Source organism: Monodon monoceros, unplaced genomic scaffold (assembly GCF_005190385.1).
Source record: "Monodon monoceros isolate NGI ecotype Baffin Bay Population unplaced genomic scaffold, NGI_Narwhal_1 Super_Scaffold_8, whole genome shotgun sequence".
In the NCBI taxonomy this organism is placed as follows: Eukaryota; Metazoa; Chordata; class Mammalia; order Artiodactyla; family Monodontidae; genus Monodon; species Monodon monoceros.
The window spans coordinates 68937938-68959138 of record NW_021703785.1 but is presented as its reverse complement, the minus strand read 5'-3'; the positions used below and the strand labels follow the sequence as shown (position 1 = coordinate 68959138).

Here is a 21201-nt window from a genome sequence, read left to right as displayed (position 1 = left end):
TGTGTGTGTGTGTGTGTGTGTGTGTGTGTGTGTGTGTGTGTGTGTGTATTAGCTAGGGTTCTCCAGAGACACAGAACCAGTAGGAGATACATACGTACATACATAGCATATTTTATATAGGAAAATAATATATATTTATGTATTAATACATTTATAATACAGAATATCCTATTATATTTATTATGAATAACATATATACTATTACATATATACCTTATGTAATATATTTTAATATATAATTATAATAAATATATATTTTTAAATATATAGATTTTAATATATTTTTATATATTTATAAATATATATAATATATAAAAATATATTTATTATATATTTTAAATATGTAATTATGTCTATACATATACTCATATATAGTATATATATAATTATAGAATATAGTATAGAGTACATATATAGTATAGTATAGTATATATTATATATATTATAGAATATAGAATACATATATATAAAAAGAGATTTATTGTGAGGAATTGGCTCACATGATTATGGAGGCTGAGAAGTCTCAAGACCTGCAGTCAGTGAGCCCATGGTGTAGGTTCCAGTCCAAGGGCAGGAGAAGACTGATGTCCCAGATCAACCAGTCAGGCAGCTGAAGTTCCTTCTTACCCAACCTTCTGCTCTACTCAGGCCTTCAACAGATTGTATGAGGCCCCCCCACACTGGGGAGAACAGCCTGCTTTACTCAGTCTGCCAGTTCAAATGTTACTCTCATCTAGAATAAGGTATGACCAAATGCCTGGGCAACCGTAGCCCCATCAGGTTGACACATAAAATGAACTCCCACAGGTGTCTGATGTAGCCTAGGGACCAGCACTTCTGGGCTGTGCTGTTCATTGGCCCACAGTCAGTCAGTGAGCCCTTGAAATATGACCAGTGCTGGACACTGAAGTGATGTTCAGCATGTTGGTTTAAATAAAACATATTATTACAGGTAATCGCACTGGACTTTGTACATTTTACATGTTGTTGGTAGAAAATTTGAAATTACATAAGTGGCTCACATTGTATTTCCGTTGGGTAGCGCTGGTCTGTAGGGCCTTGTTAGTGTGGCGAGGAGTCTGCATTTCACTCTGAGTAGCTTGGGAGGTGAGAGGAGGGTTTTGAGATTGGGAATGACTTGCTCTAAGTTGGGTTGAAGTTAATTCACCTGCTGCCCTGGGGGCATATGCAGTAGAGGGGTGGCGGTGGTGGCAGCAGAGCTAGTGGGAGGCCTTGAAGAAGGAGGAAGGGGCGATGGTGACCTGGGCTCTGCAGGGGCAGTGGGGAGGGGGAAGAAGTGGTCAGACCTGGGAGATGTTCACCGAGGAGATCCAGCAAGCTTTGCTGATGGACTGAATGGGGGCTGGGAGCCAAACAAGGTGACTCCTTGTGTGTTCGGCCTGAGCACAGTGAGTGAAGGGTGGAGCCGTTTGCTGAGATGGGAAAGGCTTGGGGTATATTCACTAAATGCGTGAAGCACCTTTTTTGAGAGTAGGAAGAAAAAAAGTAGTGGCTAGACATGCAAAAGGGAACTCAGATCTTCGAAGAGGTAAACCAACAAGACTGAAACAGTTTGTCCAAAGGCGGTAAAACAGAGGAGGTGCTCACAGGTGTGTGGGAAGAACGGCAGGAGACAGGTGGACAAGGATAGAGAGGGGTGAGGCAGGTCCGATGGTGTCGGGAGAAGCAGTAGCCCAGTCAGGCGGCCAGAAAAGGAGACGGGGACAGAGAGGTTGGCTCCAGATACCTGCCTCCCTCTCCAAAGCCTGGAAATGATCTCTCCCCAGTCATCCACACACACACACACGCACACACACTTGCACGCACACATACGTATAAATGATCTGTAATAGTGCTTTTAAAGCTGTGAGGGAAAAGTTGACATATTTGAACATTTAAATATTTTAAAACTACTGTACAAGGAAAGGTACTCTAAATAAGTTGTAAGAAGTGAAAGGCTGGAAAATATAATTTGTATAGCAGGCAAGGGATTAATATCCAGCAGAAATGAAGAGTTCCTACACACCAGTAAGAAAAATGGGCAGAGGGTTTAATTAGGCAATTTTCAAATAAAGAAATGCCCATGACCAATTTGAAAAGATTCCGAGTGTCTGGCAAAAATTGAAATGATGAGACTTCAGTGCCGGTAGGGCGTGGGGCGTGTAGGAAGAACTGGCCTCGCACACCTGGTTGGGAGTGTAAATTTAGTAGCTTTTCGTGGAGGGCAGTTGGGCTGCGTCTGGTAATATTGCAAATGAGCAGGATCTTAATCCAGCAAAAGTGTATGTGTGCATTCATCCTGTAAAGATACTGGTACATGCGTACAAAGAAACAAGTAGAAGTATGTTTATTATAGCACATTTAGCTATTTTAATAGCTAACACGTGCAAACAGTCTAAACGTTCGTTAACAGGAGGATGGGTAAATTATGGTACATCTTTGCCCATTAATATGATGTGGCATTTTTTTAAAGACCTATGAATGCACTGATATGAAAAAGATCTTCAAAAGTGTGGATATGTAAAAAGAAATTGCAGTATGGGATGCATTTAGCTAATTAATAGCTGTATTTGTATTTGGGTAGATATACTTAGAAATACCTAGAAGAGGGTTTGGAAGCGTAAACACCAAATTGCTAGCTGGTTATCTCTGGAAGAGGAGTAAGGGTGCAGGGCGTGGGGCAAAGTGGGAAGTTTGTGTTCCGCTTCTAAGGAGCCATCACCATCACGAGGGTTTATTTCTGAAACGACATAATAAACTGTGCTGAGGCGGAGACGGGTCTAGGTACACCCAGGTCGGCGTTATTCCTGATCTTCCATCCATCATTCTTGGACTTTCTGATGAAGGGGATGTGACGGGGAGGGTCTGTGCCCAGCACACAAGGGAGAAACAGTGCTGTGTCCTGAGTGCCTGGTCTTAGACATGGCCCGAGCTCAGGCTGTCCCGTGCTGCTGCAGCCGGCTCTGCCAGCAGGTTCTACAAAGGCTCAGCTGCAGCAGAGAGAGAGCTCAGAGGCTGTCCAGGTCACCTCGGTGGACGAGCTGCGTGGAAGTTAATTAGAGGCAGACTGTGTCCCCCGCGGCTCGACTCTCATGATGCTGGAGTCGTTAGCAGTTAGATTCGGCTACAGCTTCCTTCTCCATGTAATGAAAATTTGTTTTGGCAGAAGGAGGCAGGCAGACTGAGGACAGCACAATTTTAATTCCCGGATAGTTTGTCAGGGTCTTTGGGGTGCGGTGACCTCCAGAGATAGGGGTGGTTTTCATCAAATCAGAGACAGCAGTGTACTTATTCCTCTGACCACTCAAAACGAAATTCCCTCTGCTATAAACAAGTGTGTCATTCCTGAAGCACAGGGGGTGGTGACCATAGCAACAAATCACCCAAATATTATTTTGTTCTCTGTGCCTTTTGTTAAGCCTCCCTTTGCACAAACAATCTGTGTTTGTTTCAATTGTAATGAACTCTCTTTGTTTCTTTTTCTCTTTTTAAACTGTGTATAGGAACGAAGAAAGAAGTACAGAAAGATCAAGATGCTAATAAACCTGCAGTTTCATCTCCTAAGAGAATGTCGACTTCAGCCGCCAAGCTTCATTCGCCAGGTATTTAAGAAACGTGAACTGTGTTATCTGCGGAGACTTGAACTTGGAGTTTATTGTGTTCAAATGTCATTAGTGGAGCAGTGCCAGCCCATGTGGTATGAGTGATGGTTCCAGGGCTTGACATACACGTATGGACGTGTTCTGACTCTAGCTGAAATGAACCAGCTGTTGGCATCATTTTGTCTTAAAACACAGAATGTTATGCTACGTTTAAGTGGTAGAATCTTCTCTGTGTAGGAGTATCTGCTATTCCAACAGAATATAAAATAATTTATAATTGAAAAATAGACTTTGGAGATCTAACTTCAAGAGAGAATATTTCCCAAAAAGAAGAAAAACAGAGAAATAAATGGTAGATATCAAATACTTGTTATTTTGTTTATTTACATCCTGATATGAATAAGCTATGTAATGTCACATGAAAGCTGAAAATGGTTTATTAAGAAAACTCATGCTGTAAGGTATCAACCCCTTTGTAGAATAGAGTGCAATATAACCTCAGGACATTTTCTATAAGCACACAAGTAGTAGCAGTAATAGCAGCTAATGTTTGAGTTCTTACTGTATACCACGCACAGTCCTAAGCTCTTTAGATATATCCATGTATTTAAGGCCCACAATAACTGGGAGACAGGTACTATTATTGCCTCTCCCTTTACACGTGAGGAAATTGAGGTACAGAGATTTTTGTTAATTTGCCCAGAGCCACAGGAAATAAGTAGTAGAGTATTGGTTTGAATGCAGACACTCTGAACCCCAAAACTGCAGTCTTAGTTGCCACACTGTTAACCAGAAAGCTTGGAGAATAGTGAACTTTTTAATATTTCTGGTAAATTAAAAATGTATAGGAAGTAATCCAAAGCCACCCACGAGAGGGTCAGGAGACAAAACCTGTTACCGATCGAAAGTTTGTGTGCACGATGCACAGTGAGGCCAAACACACGGAAATTTCGGAGTTTGGAGTAGAGAAAGGTTTATTGCAGGGCCATGCAAGGAGGTGGGTGGCTTGTGCCCACAAAACCCCCAACTGCTCAAACGGTTTCAGCAAAGCATTTTTAAAGGCAAGGTAAGGGAGGGGCGTGGTTAGTTGTTGCAAACTTCTTGGTGTCGAAATCCTTTGTTCTTGCAGCTGTGCATGTAGGTCAGGTTAGGCTGTTCCTGTAAACCTCCAACAAGACAAATGCTTTTCTCTGTTCTGCAACATTTTTTCTTTATAAGAATGACCTTCTTAAAGGTCAGCACCTTGAGAATAGGCTATCCTGTATAGTTCAGGCTATAGGCAACATTCTTTTACAAAAGGTGCAGAGCCAGCATGACTAAGCACAGGCAGCAAAGCAAAAGAAACAGATCTAATATGGAGTCAGATTTGTTCTTCCCTATTACAAGCCCAGTGCCTAAGGAGGGTGGGAGATGAGATCGGAGAACCCTTCATAAATCTGGAATTTCTGAAGGGCAACACCCTCACTAGACAAATTAGCAAGGGAGAAAAGCTCACCCTGCGGGAGGAGTCTGGCCTATTGTGCTCTGGCTCTGAGAGAAGGTGGGAAGGGAACCAGTCCTCCTTTAGGAAATCCTCACCTCAATCAGCCCTGCCTCAGTCAGGGAGCTGGAATGCCTGCTACCACTATAGTCTGAAAATTCAACTTAAAATGCTACAGTACTTGTGTCCACTTGGTGAATAAAATGTGAAACTGCTACACACACAAGGAAATAAGCCACTGTGAGTGAGGTCCTTATATTGTAAGTAAATGGATAAATTGTGGTATTTATACAGTGGAATTCTATTCACCAGTAAGAGAGTAAAGATGTTTTACATTGTGTAATTTCAGACTTGGTTAAGTTAAACTATACATGTTAACATTTTTAGAATTACCAATAAAATAGAGTTCTGAACCAGTAAGGGGAAAAGTTGAAAAGAGGGGTTAAGAAAAATTTAAATCTATATAAATGAAGGCAAAAGAGGGAGAAAGGAAAAAGAAAACAGGGAGAGGGAAAGAGAGGAAAGAAGGAAGGGAGGAGGTAGGGATATGGAAGAAATTGAAAGAATAAACTAAGGTATTAGAAATGAATTCAGGGACTTCCCTGGTGGCGCAGTGGTTAAGAATCTGCCTGCCAGTGCAGGGGACACAGGTCCCAGCCCTGGTCCGGGAAGATCCCACATGCCGCAGAGCATCTAAGCCTGTGCGCCACAACTACTGAGCCCGTGTCCACAACTACTGAAGCCTGCGTGCGTAGAGCCCGTGCTCCGCAGCAAGAGAAGCCACTGCAATGAGAAGCCCACACACCACAACGAAGAGTAGCTGAGCTGCTGCTCGCCGCAACTAGAGAAAGCCCGCGCGCAGCAACACAGCAAAAATAAATAAATAAATAAATTTTTTTAAAAAAAGAAATGAATTTAAAGATGTCATAATGAATGAACATGAACTAAACTCTTAGACTAAATCACAGATTTAGATTACCAGACTGGATTCATTTATTGAACAGTCACACAGTATTTATTAAGTGCACATTGTATGATGTAAAATCTAGCTTTAGACTGTTTTACAAAGTACACACCTAAAATACAAGAATACTAGGGAATTCCCTGGTGGTCCAGTGGTTAGGGCTCCACACTTCCATTGCAGGGATCTTAGTTCCTCAATGGGTTCAGTCCCTGGTCGGGGAACTAAGATCCCTCATGACACATGGCCAAAAAAAGAAAAAAATCCTAAAACGTTGAAAATAAAAGGACTGAAATATTTATGCCAAGAAAATACGAAGCAAAAAAAGTGTGTGGTATTTTGTATTGAAGCATCTTTATTTGATATAATTAATAAAGATTAAACTACACATACTGAAAGTGTACAGTTTGGTGAGTTTCGACATATGTATGCACATGTGGAACCATCACCACAGTCAAGACGGCAAACATGTCCACCATCCCCTGGAGTTTCCTGGTGCCCCTTTGTCATCCTCTCCACCTAGCCCTTTGCACCCACACCCCAATCCCCACTCTGTCCCTAAAGATTAGTTTGTATTTGCTAAAGGTTGATACAGATGGAATCATATATACTCTACTTTTATCTGGCTTCTTTTACTCAGCATGGCTTTTTTGAGATCTATCCACGTGGCAATAGTCCATTCCTTTTTATTGGTGAATAGAATTCCACTGTGTAAATACCACAGTTTATCCATTTACCTATTGAGAGACTTCGGGGGTTTTTCCCCAAGGATTTGGCTGTTATAAATGAAGCTACTATGCACATTTGTACAAGTCTTGGTATGGCCTTCTGCTTTTATTCCTCTCGGCAAATAGCTAGGAGTGGAATGCCTGAGTCATATGGTAGCTATGTGTTTAACTTTTTAAAACTGTTTAAAAGTTTTCCAAACTGTTTTCCAAAGTGGTTTTACCATCTTTTATTCCCATCGGTGGTGTCTTAGAGATCCAGTTTCTCCACATCCTTGCCAACCCTTGGTATGGTCATTTTTTTAATAGTATACATTATAGTAGGTACACAGTGGTATCTTGTGGTTTTAATTTGCATTTCCCTAATAACTAATGATGTTATAATGTTGAGCATCTTTTTGTTTATTTGACATCTGTGTATATTCTTTGATGAAATATATATTCCAGTCTTTTGCCATTTGGGTTTTTTTGGTCTTTTTATTGAATTTTGAGAGTTTTTATATATTCTGGATGCAGTTTTTTCAGCTATGTGATTTGCAATTTTTTCTCCACAATTTGTGGCTTGTTTTGCTTCTCTTAACAATGTCTTTTGAAGATTAGATGTTCTTAATTTTCATGAAGTCCAATTCATATTTTTTTTCTTTTATGGACCATATTGTGAGTGTTATCTAAAAAATCTTTGCATAACCCAAGGTCACAAAGATTCTCTCCTACATTTTATTCTAAAAAGATTTATAGTTGTAGGTTTTATATTTAAGTCTATGACCCATTTAATTTAATTTTTGTATATAGTGTGAGGTATGGCTTGACTCTCTTTTTGCAGAAGGATATACAATTGATTTCTACTCTGACCATTATTATTTCTCTTCTGCTTACACTGGATTTAATTAGTTAATGTCATTAATCTGAAGTCTTTCTGCTTTTCTAGTGTGCACTTAGTACAGTAAATTTTCCTCTATATACTGCTTTTAGATATATAATTTACAAATTTTGATATATTGGGTTTTCATCTTCATTGAGTTCACAATATTTTCAAGTTTCCCTTTTTGATTTCTTATGTCCCCTTGATTATTTAGAAATGTGTTTTTTTAGTTTGCAAATATTTGGGACTTTCCAGAGATCTTTCTGATTTTATTTCTAATTTAATTCCATTGTGGTTGGAGAACATACTTTGGATGACTTGAATCCTTTCAAATTTATTGAGACTTTGTCTTATGACCCACACCAAGGGCTGTCTTGGTGAATCTCTCATATGTGCTTAAAAAGAATGCCTTTTCTGCCGTTTCTGTGTGGAATATTCTACAGTGTCATAGTTCAAGTTTGTTGATAGCATTGTTCAAGTATGCTATAGCCTTACTGATTTTCTGTCTGCTGTTCTATCAGTAATTGAGAGAAGGTTATTGAAATCTCAGAGTATAATTGGGGACTTGTCTTTCTCCTTTCAGCTCTATCATCATTTTGCTTTGTGTATTTTGAAGCTCTGTTATTAGGTACATAAATGTTTAGGATTGTTTATCATTTTGATGAATTTTCCACTATCGTTATGAAATGACCCTCTATCCCTGGTAATATTCTTTTCCCTGAAGTCTACTTTATTCAATATTAATAGTGCCACTCAGCTTTCTATTCATTTCAGCATGGAATACCTCTTTCCATACTTCTCCTTTTCATCTATTTCTCTTTATATTTAACTTGGTTTTTTATAGGCAGTTTGTCATTGGCTCTTCCATTTTTATCCAGTCTTAAATCTCTACCTTTGATGTACATTTAATGTTATTGGTTTGATTGGGAGTAAATCTACCATCTTGCATTATTTTCTATTTATCCCACATGTTCTTTTTTCCCCCTATTTTACAGCCTTCTTTTACATACTTTTTATGATTCCGTTCCTCCCCTTGGTTGATGTATTAGCTACCTATATCTTGTCGTGTTATTTTAGTGGTGGTTTTAAGGTTCAGAGTCTACATCTTTAACTTTACACATTCTAGCTTCAAGTGGTATTATATCGCTTCACATATAGTATAAGAGTTACAACAGTATGCTGGCATCTCTCTCCTCCTGGCATTTGTGCTACTGTTAGCAAACATCTTCCTTCTACGTATGTTCTGTGTATAAACCCACACTACATTGTTATTTTTGATTATCAGCACTCAGTTTTCTTCTTAAGCAAAAGTCTTTTAGATCTACTCAATTAGTTCTCACTGCTGGTGCTCTTCATTCCTTTATGTGGATCCAGACTTCTATCTGGTATCATCTTTCTTCTGCCCGAAGGATTTCCTTTAAAATTTCTTATAGTGGAGGTTTCCTGGTGATAAAATCTTCCTGTTTTTGTTTACCTTCATTTTTGAGAGATACTTTTATTTTGTTCAGAATTCAAGTTGGCATTATTTTTTTCTTGAGGTATTTAAAGATGTTGTTCCACTGTCTTTTGGTTTGAATGGTTCCCAATTTAAAATGGACTGTCATCCTGATCTTTATTTCTCTGTGCCTGTGTGTCTTTTTCTTCTCTGACTGCTTTAAAGATACTCTCCTGGGCTTCCCTGGTGGCGCAGTGGTTGAGAGTCCGCCTGCCGATGCAGGGGATGCGGGTTTGTGCCCCGGTCCGGGAAGATCCCACATGCCGCGGAGCGGCTGGGCCCGTGAGCCATGGCCGCTGAGCCTGCGCGTCCGGAGCCTGTGCTCCGCAACGGGAGAGGCCACAGCAGTGAGAGGCCCGTGTACCACACACACACAAAAAAGATGTTCTCTTTATCACTGGTTTGGAGCAAATTGATTACACTATACCTTGGTGTCATTTTCTTTGTGGGATTTTTTGTGTGTGTGCTCGAATTTTCTTGAGATTCTTTGATCTGTGGGTATGTAGGTTTCATCAAATTTGAAAAATTTTGCCCATTATTTCTTCAGAAATTTTCCACCCTAACAGCCTTATCTCCAGGGACTCCAATTATGCATATGTTAGGCCCCTGGTAGTTGCCCCACTCCTGTCCAAACTGATACTCTGTTCATTTCTTTCAGTCTTTTTTCTCTGTGTGTTTAATTTTGGCTAGTTTCTCCTGCTATATGTTTGCTAATCTTTTCCTTTCCCTTTTCTTTTGAAAAAATAACATCCGGGCTTCCCTGCTGGCACAGTGGTTGAGAATCCGCCTGCCAATGCAGGGGACATGGGTCTGGGAAGATTCCACATGCCGCGGAGCAAGTAGGCCCGTGAGCGACAACTACTGAGCCTGCGCGTCTGGAGCCTGTGCTCTGCAACAAGAGAGGCCGCGATAGTGAGAGGCCCGCGCACCGCGATGAAGAGTGGCCCCCACTTGCCGCAACTAGAGAAAGCCCTCGCACAGAAACGAAGACCCAGCACAGCTAAAAATAAATATAAAAATAAATAAATAAAATTTAAAAATAACACCCAATTATTAGTTCTATAGGTCACAGTTCCACAGGTCAGACATCCAGGTGTGGCTTCACTGGGTTCTCTGTTCAGCGTATCGCAAGGTTGAAATCATGGTATCGGCTAGGCTGAGTTCTTGAATAGAGGCTCTGGACAAAAATCCACTTTCAAGTGCATTCAAGTTGCTGGTAGAACCACTTCATTGTAGTTGTGGGACTGAGGTCTCTGTTTCCTTGCTGGCTGTCTGTAGGGGCACTTTTAGCTCTTAGGGCCCCCTCATTCCTTGCCATGCAGCTCCCTCTATCTTCGAAGCAGTAATGGTGTGTTGAATGCTTCTCAGGCCTCAAATCTCTGACTTCCCACTCTGCAACCAGTTGGAGAAAACTCTGCTTTTAACAGGCTCACCTGATTAGGTCAGGCTCACTAAGGATAATCTCCCCCTTTGTTTATAATGTTACATAATTGTCATATTCACAGATTCCACTCACACTCAGGGGCGTTTTGCAGGTGTCTTAGTCAGCTCAGGGTGCTATAACAAATACCATACTGGTGGCTTAAACAACAGAAATGTATTTCTCATGGTTCTGGAGCCTGGGAGGTCCAAGCTCAAAGTACTGGCTGATTTGGCTACTGGTGAGGACCCTCTTCTGGTTTTCAGATGGATGCCTTCTTGCTGTGTCATCATGTGGGGGAAAGAGGTCATCTCTCTCGTGTCTCTTTTCTTAAGACCACTAATCCCATCCATGAAGGCTTCACCCTCATGACCTAATTACTTCCCAGAAGCACCACCTCCAAATACCATCACATTGGCGATTAGAGATTTAACATATGAATTTTGGGAGAACCCAAACATTCAGTTCAAAACAGCAGGATATGTATGCAAGGGTGCAGAAACACAAGTCCAGATTACCACAGGGGAATTTCAAGCCAGCTTTGGTGAATAGAAACCTATGTAATGGATAATGGACAGACCTGGGGGCATAGTATTTCGGTTCCAGCCTCACCTCCTTGCTTCCTTCATCCCTCTCTGAGGGTGACTCTCCTTTCTTCAGATTACTGGATACCAGAGAAGAAGGTGAACTGGAACAGGGATAACTGTATCAGGCCTTGAACCTTCTCCTGTCATCTGGGTGAGGAGTGGCTGGTGAAGTTGAGGTGTGCTTCCCTCCCCTGCTGATCTGTAGATTGGCTGAGGACAGTCACTGTATTTTATGTCATCAGTCCCATCCCCAAAACAAAACAAGCCATAACAACAAAATTCCCCTGACCCACTTCTCTCCCCACCTTTGTAGCCAGGCTTGGGAAAGAGTCTTCCATGATCCCCGTCCTTGTCCCTTTGCTTACAAGGGACTCCTCCCCTCGCTGCCGGCTAGCGCCACACCCCACCCCACCCCACCCATTCCACTGCCCTGCAAAGGCCACAAGTGACCTCCTGGTTATTAAGTCTAAGTGGACATGTCCTGTTCCTTATCATATCTCTGTGGCATTTGGCATTATTGATCACTCCCTTCCTGAAACTTTCCTTCCTCCAACTCTGTGACACCAATTCCTACTGGCTCTCTTCCTGCATCTGAAAACGCTTACACTGAGTTGCCTTCCCTAGAAACTCTTCTGCAAATTCTAAAGGTTGCCAGGTTGCTTGGCCCAAAAGAATAGACTGAACCAGGTTCAAATCCTGGCTCGGTAGCTCACGTGATATATGACTTTGGACAAATAACATAACTTCTCTGAGTCTCAGCTGCTTCTTTGGTAAAATAGGAATTATGTCTGTGCTGCAGGTCATGGGGAAGGTGAGTGATAACACATGTAAAGCACCAGCATATCAGACCTATTACCCTTCCAGGACTCTAAGCTTCTTGATAACAGAAAGCATATTTTAAAGGGACACAGGACATTCTGAGGCAGCTGTTTTGACCCTGGCATTTTGATAAAATGGCAGCAAAACGCCCCGAGTCCCCATGTCCAGGTGGGTCTATCAGAACATTCTGAGTTTTTTTGTTAGCTGAGCTGTAGTTCACATACTGTACATTTCTCCTTTTTAAAGTGTACAATTCAGTGGTTTTTAGTATGCTCACAGAATTGTGCCGCTGTCACACCACTACTTCCAGAGCATTTACCCCCAGAAGAAACCCACACCCCTCAGCAGTCACTCCCCACCCGCTGCTTTCCCCAGCCCCTGACAACCACTGGTCTCTCCTCTGTGTTTCAGGGATTTGCCTATTCTGGACATTTCATATAAGTGGAATCATACAGTATGTGCCCTTTTCTATCAGTTTCTCTCATTTAGCATGTTTTCGAGGTTCATGCATATCAAAACGTGGATCAATATTTCATTCCTGATTTTGTCTAAATAATATTCCGTTACATGGATATATCATATTTTGTTTATCTACTCATCGGTTGATGGGCATTTGAGTTGTTTCCAACATTTGGCTACTATGGGTAATGCTGCTATGAAAATCCATGTCATTAAACTTTTCTTATGCAGTGTCTAATCTACTCTTAATCCCATCCAGTGTATTTTTCATCTCAGACATTTGAGGTTTTAATCTCTAGAATTTTTATTTAGGTCTTTTTTTTTTGTCTTATTTGTTTCTGCTTGACATGTTCAGTCGTTCCTCCAGCTTCTTGATATATGGCATATAGTTACAATAACTGTTAATCATAGGTGTCATTTCTTGGCGGGCTTCAATTGATTGCATTTCCTCCCAATTATGGGTTGCACATTTGCATGTCTGAAAAGTTTTTTAGCTGACAGACATTGTGAATTTTTCCTTTTTGGGTACTGGATTTTTTTTAATCCTGTAAATATTCTTAAGCTTTGTTCTTGGGTGAAACTATGTGACTTGGAAAGAGTTTGAGCATCTTGGGTCTTTCTCATCAGCCTTGTTACATGGTCCCGACTAGCGATCAGTCTAAGGCTGATTTTATCACAGCACCAGGGCATGACCCTCCCAGGTGTTCAGATGCCCCGGGAATTGTGAGGTTTTCCACTCTACCAGTGGGAACAAGAACTAATCCTGGCCTCCTGTGAGCTCTTGGGAGTGTTCCCTCTAATCCTGCTTGGAATGCTTTCCCTGGCCTTGGACACTGTCCTCACAGGCTGCACTGATCAGACTTGTCCAGATACTCGAGGGGTCCCTCTGTGTGTCTCTGTCTGTCTCTGTCCTCTTGACTACTCTGACCGGTAACCTCTGACCTCTGAACTTCCCGAGCCCCCAGCCTCCACCTTCCCGACTTGGGGAAGCCACCAGGCTCCCCGTGGGTTTCCTGACTCTCTGTGCCATGGCCTGGAAGGCCACCCAGGCCATAGGGTCAGGTGATTGTAGGGATTGTGGGGGGCACCTCATTTGTTTTCTGACTCTGGGGATCACTGTGCTTCATTTCTTAATATTTAATGTCTTGAAATCCACTGACTTACATATTTTGTTCAAGTGTTTTGGGTAGTTTCAGATGAGAAGGGAAATCCCATCCTTACTTCATCTTGGCCAGAAGTAGCTATAATTTTTAATATAAAAACTAAGCAATTGCTATAATACTATTAAACCATGATTTTTCACCCTCAAAGAAAGGAGGCAATCAGATTTACCTTCATAAATAGCACTTGTACTTCTGGTAAATAATAAGAAATTTCCTGAAGATGAGACTATTTTACATCAGTTTTTGTCTAGAGCGTGGATTATAGTAACAGATTTTTCATAGTTGTCTTTGGAAACTCTGCTTGTAACATCCTTTTTTTCTCTCTCTCTTTTTCTATACATCAAAATAGAAAAGTCTGCTCTTTCGTTGGAGTGGGAAAGGTAAACCTCTTCTTTCTAGGGTACTTACTATACGGCCGGGCGCTGCCCAATTTAGTAATTCCTGCCCTCACCCGTGCTCGGAACTGGCCGGAAGGAAATTTCCTGCCGTGATGCCGTCTGCCCTTCACCTTTCCCCACCACTAACCACGTGCAGGCAAACGAGTGCCAGTGCTAAGTAGAAGGGAGTGTGCCGCTGGGCAAATTTTTCTGAAGTAAATTTAGATCAGTTTAAGAAAAATAAAGCCTGTCCAGGACCACAAAGAATTTGGCCCGGGGTGCTCCCCGGGGTGTCATGCTGGTGCTAGCCTGCAAGAAACAGACCCCCTCTCTGTTAGGATGTGGACCAAACTCATGAAGTGCTTTTCCTTAAGCTGGAGGGCTATCAAAGTTGTGTCCTTTCATTCTTTTCTTTCTCATTTACAAGTATTAAGATCATGGGCCTTCTCTGAGATTATAAATATGCAGGTCCCAATGCTGCACAGCTTGCTTGTTATAGTGTCAGTTAAGCTTCCAGCTTTAAAATTAAACCAGGCTTTTCCATCCATTAGAATCCTCTGGATAGTGACCAGATGACTGCAGATGAATTTTTAATGTTCTCTTTCCACTTTGAAGGGCGTGTTCTTGCTGGCGCTCAGCCTTTGCACGCAAACTGTTTGCATTCACCTTTGTAACAATATAAGGTTACTAGCTCTTTCCTCTGGGTTGTCAGCTGTCACTGGGACCATCGTAGATTCTCTCTGCCCCTAATCAGAGTAATGCAACCAGTAGGATGTGACTGGGGCAAGACCGAGATAATGGGAGAATGTTCTAGATTTAGGGTATGCCCCCAAAAACCTGTGAGATCTGTCAGAGATGTTGCAGAGTGGATCAGCAGTGCGCTTGAGTGGTGAGAGCCCCGGTGAGGAATCGATACTAGAAACCCAGACGCGGCCGGGCCCCTCCTGACGCTTGCTTACCGGCAAGGGCAGGACCTCATTCCTTTGCATATCCACTGGGCCGTGCATGTGTCATTCACAGAGCAGGTGCTCGGTAAAAGTCGTCAGATATTTTGGTCCCCACAAAACACATGACATGAAGTGCACATGTGAAATCGTCTGTCTGAAGGTCACCGCAAGACACTGGTCTAGGTATTTCTGTTCATATATTTCACATCGAACACTTGCATTGGGGATAAGCCTCATTAACAGTTGGGAAGTTTACAAGGGTCAGAGAGTAAAAAACTAGTACTTTTACTCTTTCATTTAACAACTCCCAAACCATCACTAAGCCCCACTTTGAAGGTCTGTGTTTGTTTTGTTGTTGTTTTGTTTGTTTTTTGAATTTTATTTATTTTTTTATAAAATAGGTTCTTATTAGTTATCTATTTTATACATATTAGTGTGTATATGTCAATCCCAATCTTCCAATTCATCCCCCCAGCCCCCCCTCACTTCCCCCCTTGGTGTCCATACGTTTGTTCTCTACATCTGTGTCTATTTCTGCCTTGCAAACTGGTTCATCTGTACCATTTTTCTAGATTCCAAATATATGTGTTAATATTCGATATTTGTTTTTCTCTTTCTGACTTACTCCACTTTGTATGACAGTCTCTAGGTCCATCCACGTCTCTACAAATGACCCAATTTCGTTCCTTTTTATGGCTGAGTAATATTCCCTCGTATATATGTACCACATCTTCTTTATCCATTCGTCTGTCGATGGGCATTTAGGTTGCTTCCATGACCTGGCTATTGTAAATAGTGCTGCAGTGAACATTGGGGTGCATGTGTCTTTTGAATTATGGTTTTCTCTGGGTATATGCCCAGTAGTGGGATTGCTGGGTCATATGGTAATTCTATTTTTAGTTTTTTAAGGAACCCCCATACTGTTCCCCATAGTGGCTGTATCAATTTACATTCCCACCAACAGGGTAAGAGGGTTCCTTTTCTCCACACCCTCTCCAGCATTTGTTGTTTGTAGATTTTCTGATGATGCCCATTCTAACTGGTGTGAGGTGATACCTCATTGTAGTTTTGACTTGCATTTCTCTAATAATTAGTGATGTTGAGCAGCTTTTCATGTGCCTCTTGGCCATCTGTATGTCATCTTTGGCAAAATGTCTATTTAGGTCTTCTGCCCATTTTTGGATTGGGTTGTTTGTTTTTTTAATATTGAGCTGCATGAGCTGTTTATATATTTTGGAGATTGATCCTTTGTCCGTTGATTCATTTGCAAATATTTTCTCCCATTCTGAGGGTTGTCTTTTTCATCTTGTTTATAGTTTCCTTTGCTGCGCAAAAGCTTTTAAGTTTCATTAGATCCCATTTGTTTATTTTTGGTTTTTTTTTCATTACTCTAGGAGGTGGGTCAAAAAAGATCTTGCTGTGACTTATGTCAAACAGTGTTCTTCCTACGTTTTCCTCTAAGAGTTTTATAGTATCTGGTGTTACATTTAGGTCTTTAATCCATTTTGAGTTTATTTTTGTGTTTGGTGTTAGCGAGTGTTCTAATTTCATTCTTTTACATATAGCTGTCTAGTTTTCCCAGCACCACTTATTGAAGAGGCTGTCTTTTCTCTATTGTATATCCTTGCCTCCTTTGTCATAGATTAGGTGACCATAGATTAGGCGTGGGTTTATCTCTGGGCTTTCTATCCTGTTCCATTGATCTATATTTCTGTTTTTGTGCTAGTACCATACTGTCTTGATTACTGTAGCCTTGTAGTATAGTCTGAAGTCAGGGAGTCTGATTCCTCCAGCTCCGTTTCTTTCCCTCAAGACTGCTTTGGCTATTCAGGGTCTTTTGTGTCTCCATACAAATTTTAAGATTTTTTGTTCTAGTTTTATAAAAAATGCCATTGGTAATTTGATAGGGATTGCATTGAATCTGTAAATTGCTTTGGGTAGTATAGTCATTTTCACAATATTGATTCTTCCAATCCAAGAACATGGTATATCTTTCCATCTATTTGTGTCATCTTTGATCCCTTTCATTAGTGTCTTATAGTTTTCTGAGTACAGGTCTTTTATCTCCTTAGGTAGGTTTATTCCTAGGTATGTTATTCTTTTTGTTGCAGTGGTGAATGGGATTGTTTCCTTAATTTCTCTTTCTGATCTTTCGTTGTTAGTGTACAGGAATGCATGAGATTTCTGTGCATTAATTTTGTATCCTGCAACTTTACCAAATTCATTGATTAGCTCTAGTAGTTTTCTGCTGGCATCTTTAGGATTATCTGTGTATAGTATCATGTCATCTGCAAACAGTGACAGTTTTACTTTTTCTTTTCCAATTTGTATTCCTTTTATTTCTCTAGTTCTAGAGAAGAACTTCCAAAACTGTGTCGAATAATAGTGGCGAGAGTGGACATCCTTGTCTTTTTCCTATCTTAGAGTGCTTTAATTTTTTCACCATTGAAAATGATGTTGGCCGTGGGTTTGTCATATATGGCCTTTATTATGTTGAGGTAGTTTCTCTCTATGTCCACTTTCTGGAGAGTTTTTATCATAAATCGGTGTTGAATTTTGTCAAAAGCTTTTTCTGCATCTATTGAGATGATCATATGGTTTTTATCCTTCAATTTGTTAATATGGTGTATCACATTCATTGATTTGCATATACTGAAGAATCCTTGCATCCCTGGGATAAATCCCACTTGATCATGGTGTATGATCCTTTTAATGTGTTGTTGGATTCTGTTTGCTAGTATTTTGTTGAGGACTTTTGCATCTATATTCATCAGTGATATTTGTGTGTAACTTTATTTTTTTTTGTAGTATCTGTTCTGGTTTTGAAATCAGGGTGATGGTGACTTCGTAGAATGAGTTTGGGAGTTTTCCTTCCTCTGCAGTTTTTTGGAAGAGTTTGAGAAGGATGGGTGTTAGCTATTCTCTAAATGTTTGATAGAATTCACTTGTGAAGCCATCTGGCCCTGGACTTTTGTTTTTTGGAAGATTTTAAATCACAGATTACTTGTGATTGCTTTGTTCATATTTTCTATTTTCTTCCTGGTTCAGTCTTGGAAGGTTATACCTTTCTAAGAATTTGTCCATTTCTTCCAGGTTGTCCATTTTATTGGCATAGAGTTGCTTGTAGTAGTCTCTTATGATGCTTTGTATTTCTGTGGTATCCATTGTAACGTCTCCTTTTTCATTTCTAATTTTACTGATTTGAGTCCTCTCCCTCTTTTTCTTGATGAGTTCGGCAAAAGGTTTATCAATCTTCTCAAAGAACCAGCTTTTAGTTTTATTGATCTTTGTTATTGTTTTCTTTGTTTCTGTTTCATTTATTTCTGCTCTGATCTTTATGGTTTCTTTCCTTCTACTAACTTTGGGTTTTGTTTGCTCTTCTTTCTCTTCTTCCTTTAGGTGTAAGGTTAGATTGTTTTTTTGAGATTTTTCTTGTTTCTTGAGGTAGGATTGTATTGCTATAAACTTCCCTCTTAGAACTGCCTTTGCTGCATCCCATAAGTTTTGGATCATCGTGTTTTCATTGTCATTTGTCTCTAGGTATTTTTTGCTTTCCTCTTTGAATTCTTCAGTGATCTCTTGGTTATTTAGTAACGTATTGTTTAGCCTCCACGTGTTTGTGTTTTTTACGATTTTTTTCCCTGTAATTCATTTCTAATCTCATAGCATTGTGGTCAGAAAAGATGCTTGATATGATTTCAGTTTTCTTAAATTTACCAAGGCTTGATTTTGTGACCCAAGATGTGATCTATCCTGGAGAATGTTCCGTGTGCACTTGAGAAAGTGTAATCTGCTGTTTTCGGATGGAATGTCCTTATAAATATCAGTTAAATCTATTTGGTCTATTGTGTCATTAAAGCTTGTGTTTCCTTATTAATTTTCTGTTTGGATGATCTGTCCATTGGTGTAAGTGAGGTGTTAAGTCCCCCACTATTATTGTCTTACTGTCGATTTCTTCTTTTATCGCTGTTAGCATTTGCCGTATTTATTGAGGTGCTCCTATGTTGGGTGCATATATATTTATAATTGTTATATCTTCTTCTTGGATTGATCCCTTGATCATTATGTAGTGTCCTTCCTTGTCTCTTGTAACATTCTTTATTTTAAAGTCGATCTTATCTGATATGTGTATTGCTGCCACAGGTTTCTTTTGATTTCCATTTGCATGGAATATCTTTTCCCATCCCCTCACTTTCAATCTGTATGTGTCCCTAGGTTTGAAGTCAGTCTCTTGAAGACAGCATATATACGGGTCTTGTTTTTGTATCCATTCAGCGAGCCTGTGTTTTCTGGTTGGAGCATTTAATCCATTCACATTTAAGGTGATTATCGATATGTATGTTCCTACTACCATTTTCTTAACTGTTTTGTGTTTGTTTTTGTAGGCCCTTTTCTTGTCTTGTGTTTCCCACTTAGAGAAGTTCCTTTAGCATTTGTTGTAGAGCTGGTTTGGTGGTGCTGAATTCTCTTAGCTTTTGCTTGTCTGTAAAGCTTTTGATTTCTCCATTGAATCTGAATGAGATCCTTGCCAGGTAGAGTAATCTTGGTTGTAGGTTCTTCCCTTTCAGCACTTTAAATATATCGTGCCCCTCCCTTCTGGCTTATAGAGTTTCTGCTGAGAAATCAGCTGTTTACCGTATGGGAGTTCCCTTGTATGTTATTTGTCGTTTTTCCCTTGTTGCTTTTAATAATTTTTCTTTGTCTTTAACTTTTGTCAGTTTGATTACTATGTGTCTTGGTGTGTTTCTTCTTGGGTTTATCTTGCCTGGGACTCTCTGCGCTTCTGGACTTAGGTGGCTATTTCCTTTCGTATGTTAGGGAAGTTTTCGACTATAATCTCTTTAAATATTTTCTCCAGTCCTTTCTCTCTCTCTTCTCTTTCTGGGACCCCTATAATGCGAATGTTGGTGTGTTTAATGTTGTCCCAGAGGTCTCTTAGGCTGTCTTCATTTCTTTTCATTTTTTTTCCTTTTTTCTATTCCGTGGCAGTGAATTCCATCATTCTGTCTTCCAAGTCACTTATCCGTTCTTCTCCCTTAGTTATCCTGCTACTGATTCCTTCTAGTGTGTTTTTCATTTCAGTTATTGTATTGTTCATCTCTGTCTGTTTTTTCTTTAATTCTTCTAGGTGTTTGTTCTTTAATTCTTCTAGGTCTCTGTTAAACATTTCTTGCATCTTCTCAATCTTTGCCTCCATTCTTTTTCCGAGCTCCTGGATCATCTTCACTATCATTATTCTGAATTCTTTTTCTGGAAGGTTGCCTATCTCCACTTCATTTAGCTGTTTTTCTTAGGTTTTATCTTGTTCCTTCATCTGGTACACAATCCTCTGCCTTTTCATCTTGTCTATCTTTCTGTGAATGTGGTTTTCGTTCCACAGGCTGCAGGATTGTAGTTCTTCTTGCTTCTGCTGTCTGCCCTCTGGTGGATGAGGCTATCTCAGTTTCCTAGTTTAACTGGATAGAAATCAGAATATTCTAGGCGACCAGAGTTTTGATTTTTTTTGGAAAGAGACTAAACACACGTAACTTGACTCTACCTGGCTGCAGACAGAGGTCAGTGGCATGTCTGCCTGCCTTGAACATTTGACCTCCCCAGAAGCAATATAAGTACCACAAAGAACAGGGAAGGAGGTAATAAAATCTTCCAGCGCATGGAAATGTCCTCAGGGGATGTGGCATGGCCCTCATTTGAAGCGTGTATGGTGGCTTTTCCAGAGAAGTTTGGGTGTAAGAGGTCAGAAGTGGGTCACCGTCATCACAGTCATTCCAGTGCCGACCGTGTGCTCCGTGAGCTGCCTGTGATCACTGGCTCACAACTCTTCTGTCCCGTGTTCCCGTTTGCCCTTTACTTCTAAGCAGGTTTGTATTTAAACCTCATTATGTGCTGGCTTTTAAGAAAAGACAGCAGAAGGAAGCAAGATCCTTTTTAATTTTTAATGAACCAGGTGAAGCTGGCTGAGTGTCATTCACCTTCCTTCAACATAAGCTCTCTCTCCCCAGGACCGTGGGTGAGACTGTGAGGCCATCCTTCCGTACCGTCCTGGGGATGGTCGGACATATGGGCGGACAGGAAAGTGAGTGACAGAACGATACTTCAGGGAATAACTGTAGACATATTTGACAAAATCCACAGCACAGGAAAAGAATGCTGTTTTTAGCGAGGATCGGAGCTATGCTGACGACAGTCCAATGATCATTAGTCACAGGCAAAGTTATATTTGATATGCTGGGTTGGCCAAAAAGTTCATTTGGGTTTTTCTATAACATCTTACAGAAAAATCCAAATGAACTTTTTGGCCAAC

General features: G+C 40.5%; 1 protein-coding gene across 1 annotated transcript in view; it reads left to right on the top strand.

Annotated features, from left to right (window-relative positions):
- Positions 1–21201, top strand: part of MTUS2 (microtubule associated scaffold protein 2) — a 507586-nt gene that overhangs the window by 368808 nt on the left and 117577 nt on the right. The window contains exon 7 of the mRNA XM_029210225.1: positions 3504–3602. Within this exon, the coding sequence (XP_029066058.1) occupies positions 3504–3602 (99 nt within the window). The remainder of the gene's footprint in view (positions 1–3503; positions 3603–21201) is intronic.